Genomic DNA, 14873 nt, shown 5'->3' on the forward strand with positions numbered 1-14873 from the left:
CCTTGTGGGAGGGTCTAATTTGAATTTACTGGGGGGTGCTTTTGAGTGAGTTTTGGGTGGCCGTGTTCAGGACCCCTCGAATACAAAGCTATCCATATAATTTTGTACAGTTGACAAGCCAGATTTAATCACAATTTCTTCCAGATGTCTATAACTTAATGACCTCACACAGAAGGTTTTATCGATAAATTTCCTTGCCTATTTGAACACACATTCGAGTCCGAGGTTGTCATGTCAACCCATCATAATGCAATCCAGATTGCACATTTGTCAGCGGTTCACCCATTTGCCTCGCTTGCTTTTTTTTTTTTTTCAACCATTTTAGTTGTGCTAATACAAATGTAATGAAATCAGCCAGCAATGTAGATTTTTGTTTGATATTGTAATTTCCAACTTCATATGTACTGTTTACATCAAATTGTAGCTTTTGGCTCTATTGAGTCCACTTTTGGGCCTACTGAAATGCATGTCAACGACATTTGCACTCTGTCATTTGCTGGACGGGTTTCATCCTCGACTCAACATTTGAAAAGTTTCGTTCTACCGAATTGCATCACGTATCAATTTTTGGACATTCCAAGTGTCACTAATTGCCCGTCATGTGTGCGCAGCTCGAGGCCATCTCCACCTTCACCTCCGAGCCAGCCCTGCTCTCCTTTGCCGAGTTCTTCTGCAAAACATCGGATGGAATGAAGCATGTGAGTAGACGCAGTTTCCCACAAGCATGTGCTTGCGAGGTCGTTGTGAGTGCACTACTATCATCCTCATGGTGGTGCTACATTAACTGCACTGGTTAATGTTCATTGATTTTTTACAAGAACCTACGTGTGGAAATATTTTTTGACTGTGAAAATGATGCAAAGTTGTGGTAATGGAAGAACTACGAGATGCATTTTTTTCACCCAGCTAGTGGGTGCATGATTATAATAGTATATCTAATCTTCTATATTGATAGTTTCAACCATAATTATTCCACAGACTTTGATCCTAAAACGTGTGATAGAATTTCAAACAGAAACATCTTCAAGCAATGCTATACTGAACAGCTCACAGCCAGGCACATACACGATGTTCTGTCCCGTGGACGTCAACAATATTATTGATGATGATGATCAGGAAGAATTACGGTCGTGGTGCAATCTGTTGTAAAACATAACATAAGAACATGAAAGGTAAACCGTGGGCTATCTTCGCAGCGAGAGGAGACGGTGGCGCTCTTCTCAGCCATGTTGTACGAGTGTGTGACGCAGGAATGCCCGGAGATGCTGCCCACGTACGTCGCTATCGAGCAGGTAAAACGCATTGACGCACCCGGCGGGCCGACATCGCTCGCAGCAGATCTCTAACGGAGTCTCCTCACTTTAGGCGGTCGGCGCTCTTTGCCGTGGTGAGCTGCAGCGCAGCTTCACCCTGTGGCAGATGCGTCTGGTGGTGGAGCTTTGGGACAGCAGGGTGCTACGGCGTCCTGGCAACTGCCGCGACGCACTGCTTTCCTCAGAGTTTTTACCCGTCATGAAGAACAAGGTGGATGTGGTGCTGGACAGCTGGCTCAAAGGTGAAAACCCAAATGTCTTAGGAGGTGGAATGGTGCAACCTTTATCTACTCAAAGGTTGTTTTTTTGTTTTTTCTCACAAAAATCAAATTTCCGATTTTAATAAACGCCCCACGTCCCACCCTTCTTTTACAAAAAAAGGCAAATGATAATGACATTCATCAGTCAAAACAACTTTTGCTTTTCTTCCTGTTCTGAAATTTGCCTTATTTCTCCTGATACCAACAAGCCTTGAAGCAGTTTTTTTTCCGTTTGTGTTTTTTTCAGAGCATTCACTTGCATCTACTTCCACAGACATAATAGAAATGCATTTTTGTTTTCTTTCCATATAATGTGGAAGTACACTGTAGGGACACAAATAGCAAAAATCTGCACGTAATTGACGCCTCATATAAAAAGGTTTATCATAGCCTATAGATGCCATAATATGGCAACAAAGCACTACTTTTCTATTTAGACACATCTATAGTCTGACTAAATGAAGCTCCTTCCCTCACTTAAACATAGTTCAAGAATGCGCCAAAACCATACTTTTATATTAATCTGGGCTTTGGAGGGGGGAAAAAAATCCCTTAGGTCAAAACATGTATGTAAACACGATCCTTAATAAATAAACATTTCAAGTGTTCAACAATTTGATATAAAATGACCCATCAAACTGCATGGCTTACAATTTAATTTATTAAATATTTTTATATGATTTATGGAATAGCCATCATTCAGAATCAGCACAATTCTTTAAAAATTCTTCTACATTTTGTTTAATGAAAAAAAAATCTTCGTCTATCAACTTTGTATTAGTTTAGGTTTTTTTTAATTTACATCATATGAACACAAAAAATAATGATGAAACAATACCAAAAATACCAGTATGTTTAATCCATAATTGTAATAAATGAAGATAAGATAATTATCACAATGACCACGCCTGAAAATGAGACATTAGCCTGGCTTATTCATGGGGATTTTTTTCCTCTATAATACATACTTGAGCATACCTCAATGCTCAAATAACAGGTATCTTAATGTCCTGATTTTTATCAGTTATTACTTATTTCGTTATTTTTCACAGGCAGTGAATATCATTCCAAATCACAAGGATTCTGGCAAGTGCAATGAAACTTTTATGTGCATTTTTTTTTTTTCTTCCAGACAACAGCTCAGCGTTGAGGTCCTACGTTCGCAGCAAGGCTCTCTCTGATGGTACCCGGTCCCCCATGTTGGCCTGCTTCCTGGTCTACCGCTCTGTCCCCTGCCTCAGGAACAAACTGACACAACTTCAAGGTAGAAATTTGTTGACGGATGCAATCAATGGGTTGCTGCCAAGTCGGATGAACTTGGTGTTGAGGCCACATAATGGAAATTAGCCGAGCTTACTTGTTTTTTGTATTGCTATATTTTTGCTTTCATAAAACTTACAACAACAGCCTGCTATACACGCAGTCAGGTACAAGCTGACATGTTCGACTTAAAATAACGAAATGGTAAATTTGATCATGACATTGAATCAGAACAGAAATAGAACAGTAGCATCCTTAACAAATGTTGATACGCAGCGTTGTCATGACTATAAAGCCTGTTATTTTCTTTCCTTTGTCTGAGTTAGGCAATGGGCGGGACTGTTGACAGTCATGTCATTTCTCGGCTGTGATGGCTGGCCGCGGATTTTTTTTTCAGGGTGGAAATGGCGAACGGGATTCCTTAAATTAGTTGTGTTCCCTGACATATTTAGTTTTTGTCCAAAATGCTTTTCTCCATGTACGACTGTTCCCATTTCTATTGAGATGCATCACATATTCACTTTCATTACTTTGGTGCCATATTGTGGCATCTTAGAGCATTATCGCAAGAGCACAAAATGCGCAAATAGCTGAGGATATATTCCACGAATAATAAAAATAAGCACATTTTTGGAATAGCGAACCAAAAAAATCATGAAAGAAAAAAGGTGAGGGTTCTAGAGTCAATTGTGCTTAATTAATATGTTCCCTTTAAATGACATCCTTTCCCCTTTCTAGGTTGCACTTCACTCGGGCACTTGTTGTCCAGCAGCAGCCGGTTGGGAATCCCGCTCAGAGACCTGCTCAGGCTCGCTCCAATCATGCTGGAAACCGAAACGGGGCCACAGATGCTACTTGGCTCCCCGTTGCTCGCACGCTGAATCTTGAGTTCTCTCAAAGCCTTATACTACGTTCAAACGGCAGACAAGACAGGATGGCCTTTCTGCATGTGTCACAGGTAACCTCTGAGGAAATCTGTTTGGGAATACAGACTTAGTTTCTTCCCCATTTGTAATATAATGTTTCTATGTAGTTTTTTGTAAAGTTGAACATTTTGGGCCAGCGAGGAAAAACGAGAGCCTGCACGCAGTTTATTTTTATATTTGCTCCTGGTCTGGATCACTGACTGCTGAGAAGGATGCCAGTGTTTATTGTAAAAAAAAAAAAAAAATCTACTATAACAAACAAAAAGTTAAGGTTTTCAGGTGAAATTTCATGATGAACCTAAATGCACTCCAACCATTTTAGGTTCATCTGAAATTTTACCCGAAAGGCCAGTATCTATGTTTTGGGAGTAGTGTGTTTGTGTTTGGTTGCCAATGTTTCATGACAGTCATTCAAAACTGAGTCAGTAATTAAAAACAGGCGGTGGTTTCGATCCGGGTGTTCACCTCCCTCCCCACCCCACATGACAGAGCTTGCAAAATTAATGACTGAGCCAAGTTTGGCTTTTTATATGTCTGATGTCAATAAATGAAAGAGATGACACCTCAAAATTCCTTTCATGGCAATTCATTTGCTGAGCTGTGTGATGCTGCTTTTGTATTTGTATTTATACACACTTAGGAAAACGCTCATTTCTCTCAACTCCTTCCAGGCTTTAAGTCTGTTGGCCTTTAAATTCTTATTTGAATAAAAGCACATTTACAAAAGCAAAACTCCTTCTATAAAAGCAGCAAATTGTCAAATACATCTTACTAGTTAATGCCATTTGAAAGTACGTCGTTATATTTCTGTTCCTAAGTTGAACAACTGTAATTTATGACCGAGTATGACATTTAACTTCAATACATTAATTGTGTTTAACAAAAAATGCAGAAACAACAGGTTATACGTGTTCAAAAACAATCTTAATAAGCTTTTTTTGGGGGCTTTTTTAATATTCTCACATTCGCTTCATTGGCTCGAAAATGGAATACACTATACTCTGTGCGATGGTTACCAATGACCAGACCATCTTTTGAGGCTTAGATGCTGAATGCATGCTGGAGTAATTAAATCACAAAAGAGTTATAAAAATATGGCCGTAGACTTTTGGACAACCCAAAAAGCATGTGTATGTATAATTTGTATGTAACTGTAAGATATTATTATGTCCTATGAAAAGAGGACGCTAGATCTGTAATGACTTGAAGTTATGCAGCAAGAATCAATTCCCCACGAGGAAACTGTAAAAACCATGCCACATTGAAGGCGTCAGTCGACAACATTGGTCGCCTGTATTTATTTCTCGGCTGTTGGTAATTTCATTTGAGAGGAGACGGTTGGCGTTAGGACAAGTACCGGTATAAATGTTGCTGATCAGACGCTTACTTTTTGGCTTTGACGTGACACCAGGGGTGTCCCACTCGTGTTTCAGACAGTGTCGGCCGTCACTTGAAAGTGGCCCTGGCTCTTCGCCAAGCCTAGCTACCGAGTCACGGGCAGAGAATCTCAGCGTTCTATGTAACCAAGCCTCACTGTTACCCAACAAGTGGGGCGGCGGAAGTGAAGAACAGCTCGTTCTCAGAGACGTTTTCAAGATAACAAAAGATGTGGTTTTTCACTTTTGATGAGTGTGTCGGCATTCCAGAGTCCCAGCTATTCATATACATCATCATCATCATCAAAGTCACTTTTTCATATGATGGTTTGCCAAGTCTTTTTAGTGGCTCTTTCTTTACTCTGGAGATCAGAATCTTTTTTCCCTTTAAAGTCCAGCTTTTGATGTTTCTTCTAAGGCGTGTACATTGTGCCTAATGCTTGCAAGTGGCGGAGAAGCAACATCCATGCCAACAATCTTTTACTATCTCCAGTTTGCCAGCAAGCTGTGTGAGCATTCTTCAGCAAAGGAGAAACATGCAAACAAACAAACAGCCCACGCCCTCTCCTCTCACGCTCTGCTCCAACTATGTTCATGCAACTGCGTTCCATCAATTCTCTCTCTCTCTCTCTCTCTCTCTGTCGTGCCTGACTGCGCTATCTCGGTAAAACTTGGAACGAGATAGCCAGACCTTCGACAGCCTGCTGCGTCTTCAATTCGCTGATTGCGAGCGCGTTCCGTTTCCTGGAAGTCGTTTAATCTCGTCTTGAAATGCTAACGAGTGTCCAAACCGTGAGCGTTTTACAGATGATCAAAGACAACCAGGTTTTAAGTGTCTCCGGTTTGCCTTCCTTGGAATCCTTCTCAGGACCTACAAGTAAATTATAAACATCCCGCCCCCACAAAGCGGAGTGGTCATGCAAAGACCACAAGACTACATATTGTAACATCCTGTGGGCGTTTCCCCTATCCCTTCGGTACGCTCATGTATTCATCCACTGTGTAAACAAGACAACAAACCCTTGCTCATTTATGACATTTTCAAGCTCTGTGCCATCCATTTACATGCTCCCATTTTCCTACTTGCTTTTTAAAGTCATTATAGCCTAGCTTCATGTGCGCTATTCTCTTGTGACTTTTAATGCAATGAATTACAGAGAACATAAACATCATTTGCAGTACAGAAGAGCAGCACGCTTGCCCGGTGTTTAGCAGCCAGGTTCTTAAAAATAAACCGACTAAATTTGGCATAGGTGTGAACGTGAGTGTGAATGGTTGTTTCTGTACCCTGTGGTTGACTGGCGTTGAGTCAAGAGGGTACCCAGTCTCACAGCGCAAAGCTGGTATAGACTCTAGCTCACTCGTGACCATAGTTAGGACAACTTTATAGAAATTTTTTTTTATATGCGGTGCATTGAGGGGGAAAAAAAATGGGGGCAAAGAAATATGCCCTGAGGAATGTCATCGGTTTGGCTCAACAACACAATGTGTTTGTTATTTTGGTTGTCAGAAGCAACTAACATTGGAAACAGCTTAAACGGGGTAAAGCAAACATTTTTGGGGAAAATATAACTCTAAAGTCGAAAAAAAGCAAATGTTCAATCCGCTGTCAGTTATATCTCGCTAGATTTCAGCTCAGACAGCATAAGAAAAGTATCAAGTAACACACATGATGTTTCGATCTTATCCAGACATTTTGTGGTGCTTGAAAATGAAAGTATAAATACCTTTTCAAAACAAAAGAATGTCATGTATGCGTGGTATGTTCCCTTCATTTTTGAATAGTTTCCCCGTTAAGTTGAAGACTACTTCCAGTTACTAAGCCTTGCGCCACACGGTTGGCTCATTCTTCACATTCTTTCATCACATTGTCTGGATGTTTAAAAAGTAAAAGTGCTTGCGCAACCCAGAGCAATCCAACTGCATTTTTTTCGTGAGCTGTGTTGTTACTGGCGATGCAGCATTGGCGGAGAAAAAGTACTCAGGTTCGCCTTGCTTGGGTATGCTTGACCTTTAGCGGAGAACCCGAACTAGGTTGCCTCCACATAATCATCACAATCATTGCAATCACAGCAGCTTTCTTTGTGTGCATCTGAAGCCGAGTGTATTATTCGCTTTTAGTCGGACAAACCGTGTGTCAAGTTTGTTTTCATAATAAACCAACGTGGGAGTGTCCTTGTGAGGTTTTCTCACGTTTCGCGCACAGGAGCGTCTCACGCTCAGGTTGATGTGGTACCTGAACAAAAGACAATACCTTTGGTTCATGTGTTTTTTTTTGTTTTTTTTTACCAGTGCAATTCACAACATTAGGTGCATCTGCAGAATCGAATGATATCCGCTGTTAAAATTGTTTATTTCAGAGGCTTATTCTTTTTTTGTAGTAGTAGTAGTGCCCGATCTGTTTTTTTAAGGACAAGTCTGATATTTCGTCAGAATTAAATTCAGATAACTGATTAATTGGCAGATGCATGTACAGGTTTTTGACACATTTTACTTCAATTCACGGTGCTGCTCCTTCTGCTGTGTGTAACCTTGGCCACCTGAGGGCAGTATAATGCAGATATACATAAAGACGGTCACAGCTTCTCAGTAAGCTTCAGTAACAGTATTTATTTTTTTTTTACTCGGAGTCTCGAGTAAGTTTGTCACTCACATCTTAAGGCACCACTGTCGTTTCTTTACTGTGAGCGTGATTTCTTTAGGGCACGCATTGTCTGCAAAAATGATTCCTTGGCCGACGCAAGTTCTTTTGTCCAAAATGACTTGGCAGGACCTTCATTTCCTTCACCGGGCCATCTCCTCACAGCTGCAAAACTGGCACTTCCTGTAAACAATTTTAAGAATTCACTAATTGCTCAAGGTTACCTACAGTATAAGACTTGTAATGCGCACAATGCATCTGCCCACATACTCTGACCATGAACACTTATCTACGATTCTGAGAAGCTGAGCAAGTCAACAATATGAGAATCGAGTCAATGACTTAAGACTTTCATGAAGGAATGTCTTCATTTTCTATAAACAATACATTGGAAGCTTGGTTTTCGAATGTTGACTGAATCTGAATCGGACAAAATCCAAAGCAATATTTCCCATTGGAAATAATGTAAATCCAATTAATCAGTTCCAACGACCCAAAACTGTTACCAAAATACATTTTATAGACAATAACTGAATAAATATAATAACTACGAAAGTGGATGAATTAACATTTCGCATTGCTTACGTCTTTATTGAAGACTCTTGGTGGTATCTACAGCAAGGAGGCCTTCAAAGTAAGAGCACACCAGTATGATAATAGTTTCACCACATTGTCTTATTTAGCATCTTCAAACTATTTTGTGCTTGTTCATTGAGTGCGGCTGTTAAATAAGTCACTGTGTGATTCAAGATGGTTTGGTGAAACTGGAATATACTGTGTGCTTTTATTTTGAAGGTCTGACTTTTAACAGGATGTGTTGTGCAGATGTTCCGTTGTGGAACAGGTCTTGCCATCTGTGAAACCCTTTACTGAAATGCTTTGGATAAATGTGCATCGATTTTGGGAAGGAAATGCAGAGTCACGCGGGTGTTTTTTGTACGAAAACTGAGCACATGTGTGAAAAGTGGGCCGAAATTAATTCAGAAAAATCGTCGAAAACTGAGTTTCTACTGCGTATGGAAATAACATTGCGGAGGTGTATCTTTAATGTCTTCAGTCTCACGTGACGTATTATGAAAATAAGACATTTGCTCCTCTAGTATACATGAATAGCCTTGGCTAATGAACCACATGCTGCTTCACCATGTATTAAACTTAAGTGAAACTCTAACCAAAAACATAAGCCTTATGGCAAAGGAAGGATGTATGCTGACTGAGGTAATGCCTGTGTTTCAATTCCGCTTCTATGGTCAGCATCACTTTTTAAAAGGGGTGACCAGATGTCCACTTTATGTAGGACATTTCCACCTTCTGAACAAATTGGAACTGATGATTTTTAAATCCCGTTTTGAAAAGGGTTGCTGACCATAGAAGCGGAATTGAAACTTAATCCGCGCTATGGTTACATGGTTAAAAGATCTGACAGGTTATAGTGGTTTACAAGTATACTGCACGCAGGGCTTTTCAAACTAAAATCGCTTTCAAAATTAGAAAAAAAAAAGAAGCATAATTCATGTCTTTCATGTGGTAGGGTGTCATCACATCTGCACTTCCTTCCACTCTTCTCCTGCTCACCTTGCAGGGGGTCACCAAAGTGCAGTTGCTTCACTTCACAGTCTATTCTGGGAACTCTAACCAGGTAATTTTAACATTCTGGTTTGAAATGGAGAAGTGTGTCTATGCTTTTGTAAAGAAGTGGAAAGCAATGGCACGCTTTTTCGCCCTTTCTAGCAGCACTTCTCCTTTGACTTCCTCTGTGAACATGAAAATGAACCCAGTGCTGCAGCCTGCAAGTCGCAACTACTTTTAATATTTGCATATCGAGAGGAAGCCAGATAAGCGCACATATACACACGCATGGCATTCACACACTCACTGCCAGATGCAAGTTTTACCCTGTCTTACAGGGGAAGTCAACCCCCCTAAAACTTTGCAATATTATGTTCTCTGCGCCTTTGCTAGTCTAAACATGGCGTTCTGATTAATACTGTGTTTGTGGAATATGAGTTAAGCAGCAAAAAGCGTTTCCAGCCATCTCAGGGGCCGGTCATTATGTCACTTCTGTTGGCTGAAAATGACATCACAATTGTTGAGGGCACACAAAACGACCAATCATGGCTCAGCTTCAGAAAACAGGTGATCTGACTTTCACTTACCAACTCTCCGGTAATTTCGGAATTGACAATTTTGGATCGCAAGAAAAATCGACGGGAGTGAAGACTTTGTCGGTCGTTGAGACAACTGAAATGCATGCTGAAAGCTAACATCACAAGAAGTGAGTGTGCATCAATACATGATGTTTTTGTTTTGCGCTTTGTTTTTGAAACGTGAATCTTTTGGTTTTTCATTCAGCCCTATGGCCTCTGCCTAGTAACGAGTGACCAGTAAATATGGCAATTTTTGCCAGTTAAATTAAAAAAAAAAAAAAAAATTAATCCCTTGTTCTCAGTCAATTACTTTTTTATTTTAATTTGATGATGTGATGCTTGTGGTGCTAAACTATTTATTTAAATATATGTACTTTATTTAAAAAAGGGGAAAAAACAGTACATTTAAATAATAGTAAAAGTGGCACCAAAGCCGGTCAAGTCACGTGATTGTACAGTGTCCAATGAATGACATCTCCATTCATGGTGGGTGGAGGACAATTGTGGGCGTGTGCCAGAAGTTGATACTCGCATTCGGCGAATCCTGCAGCTGAGTTACTGTGAATGGCAGCTGGCTGTGGGACGTTTGGTGCAAGACTTTCTGCAGGCAGAAAAATTACCCAAAAGTCGTTTAGGCGCGGTTTATTTTGACGTATATGGCGTGTTAAAAAAAATCTCTGTTTTCAAGTTGAAAGTAAATACGTATGTGCATGTGGCGTTTTAAAAATAATGTAAAATAAAGAACGTTTAGGGTCCACAACTTCTGCTGATGTTGGGTAAGTTCACTTTTGAAATTAATTCAAAGCAAGTGGGTGTGATAGTGTGTGTGTGTGTGCGTGGGTGGGTGTGATACGATCGGAAAGGCTGTGTGTGTGTGAAACAGCACAACCTTCCTCTTCCCTTTTTCTCTGCTCGAAACTTTCAATTCATTGAATCTAACATTTCAGGATGGAACATAAAGCCAGCACAGCTGATCTGCTCCCCTCCATTCTCTGTGCTGGGAGTGACGTCACTGCGTGTGCCGCGTGGAATCTTGTGACATTCCGGGATTTTTTTTTTTGTGTGTGTGTGTCCAGTACTTACTTATTACCACCCTCATATAAACGCCCACTGGGAAGGTTTGGTGACATCACTTACAGGATACGCGTAATTAAAGCAGAACGTCAGCGTCAATTTAGAAGTTTGAAAACGCTTCAAGACCAGGAAATCGTAGTGGTACGTTCAAGCGTTGTCGGAAAGTGTATCATCCCGTTGAAAAACTTTAGTAGTAATTTGTTTGAGGTGTGTTGCAAAACACAGCAACAAACGAGCAACCGAAGAGACTAACTGACAAAAACTGTAGGTGTAAGATACAAGTCAATTTACGTTTTAAGAAAAGTAACTTTACATCATGAAAGAGATGACACCTGATTGGCCAGATCTGAACCGATTTTCAGCTGAAGTTTGTATGGATCGCTGCTAGTCAAAATAAATTAACCATTTTAGTTGGCATTATTTAAATAATACAAGGGTGGGCAAGCTTTTTTATTCAAGGGTCACATAGATGAAGCAAAAAAAGTCAGATACAAGTGTTGTAAAGTAGTTTATATTTATAATAAATATGTATTGTAATTTAATTGGCGTTTTCAAATTATTTTTATTATAATGATTAAATATGAACATCTTTTTATCTTCCCCCAAACTCCAGTCATATTTCCAATTAATGAATTAACATTTTAAGTAACCTGATTTGGGGGGTTAAACATCAATCAGTGCAACAACATAATTTGCTCACCCTGGTCTAATAATTTTTTTTTTAAGTGTTTTTAGACATTCATGTTTGTCCTCGCTAAAATGTTCATTTTTGTGTCTTATTTTGTGTTTTGGTGTTCAGTCTGACTTTGAATTGTAACTACAACTTTCCTTAAAATTATTCTAAAAATATGGCCTGAAAGTCACTTTTTTTTTTGGTCTATTCAAAAGATGTTTTCAAATGTTTCTTTTTTTTTTTCTTTGCTTGGTACAACTTTTATCCAACTAGGGGACAACGTGGCATTTGATAACCTCCGATCAAGATTCATGTCACGGCCATCAGGGTAGTTTTACATGTCAAAACACCAAAGGAATGCGATGATATCAGCCTCCCATGGCCTAGCAGGAACTTTATCCACAAGTTAGATGAGCTTTGATGGATCCTGCACTTAAGCAAAGCGGGATGCATGTATTATTGTGACAGAGCCTGGGCGGGGGACAAAAATCTTCTATTCTGTGAACAAACCAGCCATGGAGCAGTGGATGTTGATTGCAGACAAAGATCAAGTTCCAAACACATTTTTGTTATTGAAGACTAAATTGACGAATATTTGATTCATTCATGCCATCTTGGTGTGGCGTTCACATTTCTGAGTGATGAGTTCACTCATCATCCTCCATAGGACTGCAAAAGGTAAGCATGGTGGGACTTTCGAAATGACACGAAGCGTCACGTGGGCTTTCCCTGTCCCACTTTGCTCCATTCATGTGACTAAAACGCACACTAACCGGATGTGTGTGTGTGCGTGTGTGTGTGCGTGTCATAGATACATGGACAATTACTGGGTGTGTTTGTGTGTTTTATTTAGACAGGCTTTATTTGAACAGTATTGTTCTTTGACATCTTATTGTGTGTGTTTGTACATGCGCGTCATTGTGTGACAGCAGTTTCCTGGTTGTGCGACCTGGCGGGCTCAAACTTCCTCTTCATGTCGGCGTGCAGCTGACACCGAGGCGTAGTGTTTGTTCCTATACTGTGTACCAAATGATTTGACCCTAGTCACCATTGTTTTCCTCGTCAGCAGTAGCTAGGCAGAAATTGAGGACAGTGAGAAACGATAGTTAAAAATTTTGGACGTGTAACTTTTGAAGTTCGATACGTGGTTCAAATGAATGAAGTGGCGGTTCATTACTTCAACGAATGTGCACTTGCAAATCTCGCGGATCCGATTAGTGATGAATTAGGATGTCTCATAAAGTTGAACAAAATTATTTTCTTCAACAATTGGTAGGACTTTTGAAAAACGTTCCCTTTATCTTCTGGCTGCTTTGGTAATAGCATGAATCATTTAGCACTGACAATGCTAAATTTGCTCATTCAAATGAACAGGATGTTGACGTTTAAGGTACCGAAACGACTTTAAGGCATTTCACCGTGTCGGATTTAAGCAGGAATTTGCATGTACACATAGTTTTAAGAAAAACAAATAAACTGTGAAAATAACGATATCAAATAAGCACTTCTGCATCAAGCACATTCTTGCAGTAACTTCCTAATCGTCAACATCTTGATTTTTACTGAGGCGGTGATGAGTCAATTGCATTTCACAATTTCAATGATACAATCTTATGGATGTGCAATTTTCGCCCGTAACACATCATCGCACTTTTATCGCGTGTCAAACATTGAAATGCATTGAGAGAGCTGCACTGGCAAGGACGTATTATGCTGAAGGCCATGCTCGATATTTGCATTCAGCACACATGCTCATATCATGTTTCAAAAGTGATCTCTTTGCTCTAAAATTAAATATTTGAACAAACGCATAGGTTACATCGAAGATTTTTTTTTTTTCCAGCAATGTTTTTTATGTTCATCCAACTACAGTGCTTCCAATGATCTTTTTACACTCTGAGTAGCCTGCGACCAACTTGTTATACAATAATTTAATTGACTGATAAATCATTGAATGCAAGAAACTGTTTGCCGCGTTAGTTGACATTTCAATACGGATCGACCAAAAAGTTGCAAGATTCATTTTTACGTACTTTGTCGATATGAAATTTAAAGGAACATTTTGAATCAATCACAAGGATAAGATATTTATATTGAGTCACAATCTGCAATGATTGACCTGCAACAATTATTTCAGGATGATGAGAAGCTCTGCTGGTTTGACTAAAGTACATACTCACAGTTTTTGGCACATTTAGTTGCAGGCAGCACTCGTGCAACCGTGTTGCAACACGAGCCATTACTTTGGTTAATCTGGTTGCAACAATGCCTTTGGAATGACCATGAAAAATAAAAGAGTGTCATCGGCATACATTAAGCAATCAACATCAGAACAAATGGTAGGCAAATCAATGATATAAAGGCTAAATAAAAGGGGGCCTACCACCGAACCCTGTGGAACCCCAGTAGTTATTTGAAGAGACTCAGAAATGCAGTTGTTCATTGCTACAGATTGTGTTCGATCACACAAATATGATTGGATCCAGCTCATAGCGTCACAAGAGAAGGAGAACGGTTGTGGTTTACTGTATCAAAGGCTTTTCGGAGGTCCAAAAATACTGCCCCTACAACTTCTCCCTTGTCAAGAGAAGATTTTATTTTCTCAATGAAAAGGCATGTGGCAGTTTAAGTTGAATGTTTAGGTCTGAAACCAAACTGCATTACATGGAGTGAGGATGAGCTGTTGTTAAGGTGCTGGACAATCTGCTCTGCCACCAATTTTTCTGCCATTTTGGAAATGGCTGGTAGGATACTTATTGGACGGTTGTTGTTCAAGGAACCTGAGTCACCAGATTTAAAAACGGGGTATTCACAGCAGATTTACAAGCCTTGGGAAAGTGATTCCCGATAATTGAAATTGAGTGATTAATGCTGCAGACAATGGGAGTGGCTAACGCTGTACTTCAACATATTTGTATCCATTCCAAAGACTTCCTTAGCCTTATATGGTTTGAGGGGTTTAATTATACTCACAACTTTTGACTCTGTAATGTTTGTTATTGGAAATCTTTGTTGCAGGATATTCTTTCTTTGGAATTACAACATTTTTTGAGATGTCTGTGACAGAGCCAATAAAATATTGGTTAAAAGTGCCAGCAATTACTTGAGTTTCTGTTAAAATGTCCCCTGTTATTCGAACTTGCATTTGTTTTAACTTTTTTAATGCAATTCCAAGTTATTTTTTAATTTCCCTGAACATTATT

The 14873-nt window shown here is 39.7% G+C and overlaps 1 protein-coding gene and 1 long non-coding RNA gene across 5 annotated transcripts in view; both read left to right on the forward strand.

Moving 5' to 3' along the window:
* The window catches only part of anapc1 (anaphase promoting complex subunit 1), a 37415-nt gene extending 28089 nt beyond the window's left edge, over window positions 1–9326 (forward strand). For 2 of the 3 annotated variants that reach the window (XM_086045489.1, XM_086045490.1), the window contains exons 49-53: window positions 612–698; window positions 1197–1292; window positions 1366–1555; window positions 2706–2837; window positions 3572–4329. In XM_086045489.1, the coding sequence (XP_085901615.1) occupies window positions 612–698; window positions 1197–1292; window positions 1366–1555; window positions 2706–2837; window positions 3572–3714 (648 nt within the window). In that variant the 3' untranslated portion in view covers window positions 3715–4329. Of the gene's footprint in view, window positions 1–611; window positions 699–1196; window positions 1293–1365; window positions 1556–2705; window positions 2838–3571; window positions 4330–9307 lie in introns of those variants that run through there. The other variant, XR_015088716.1, reaches the window with a different exon arrangement.
* Window positions 9327–10456: 1130 nt separating this feature from the next.
* The window catches only part of LOC147139965 (uncharacterized), a 57034-nt gene continuing 52617 nt past the window's right edge, over window positions 10457–14873 (forward strand). Inside the window, exons 1-2 of one of the 2 annotated variants that reach the window (XR_015088755.1) lie at window positions 10457–10699; window positions 10871–11138. This is a non-coding gene — a long non-coding RNA (uncharacterized LOC147139965). The remainder of the gene's footprint in view (window positions 10700–10870; window positions 11139–14873) is intronic. The other variant, XR_015088754.1, reaches the window with a different exon arrangement.

The sequence above is a fragment of the Filicampus tigris genome, chromosome 11 (genome assembly GCF_054856515.1).
Source record: "Filicampus tigris isolate MCC_2025a chromosome 11, RoL_Ftig_1.0, whole genome shotgun sequence".
Classification (NCBI taxonomy): Eukaryota; Metazoa; Chordata; class Actinopteri; order Syngnathiformes; family Syngnathidae; genus Filicampus; species Filicampus tigris.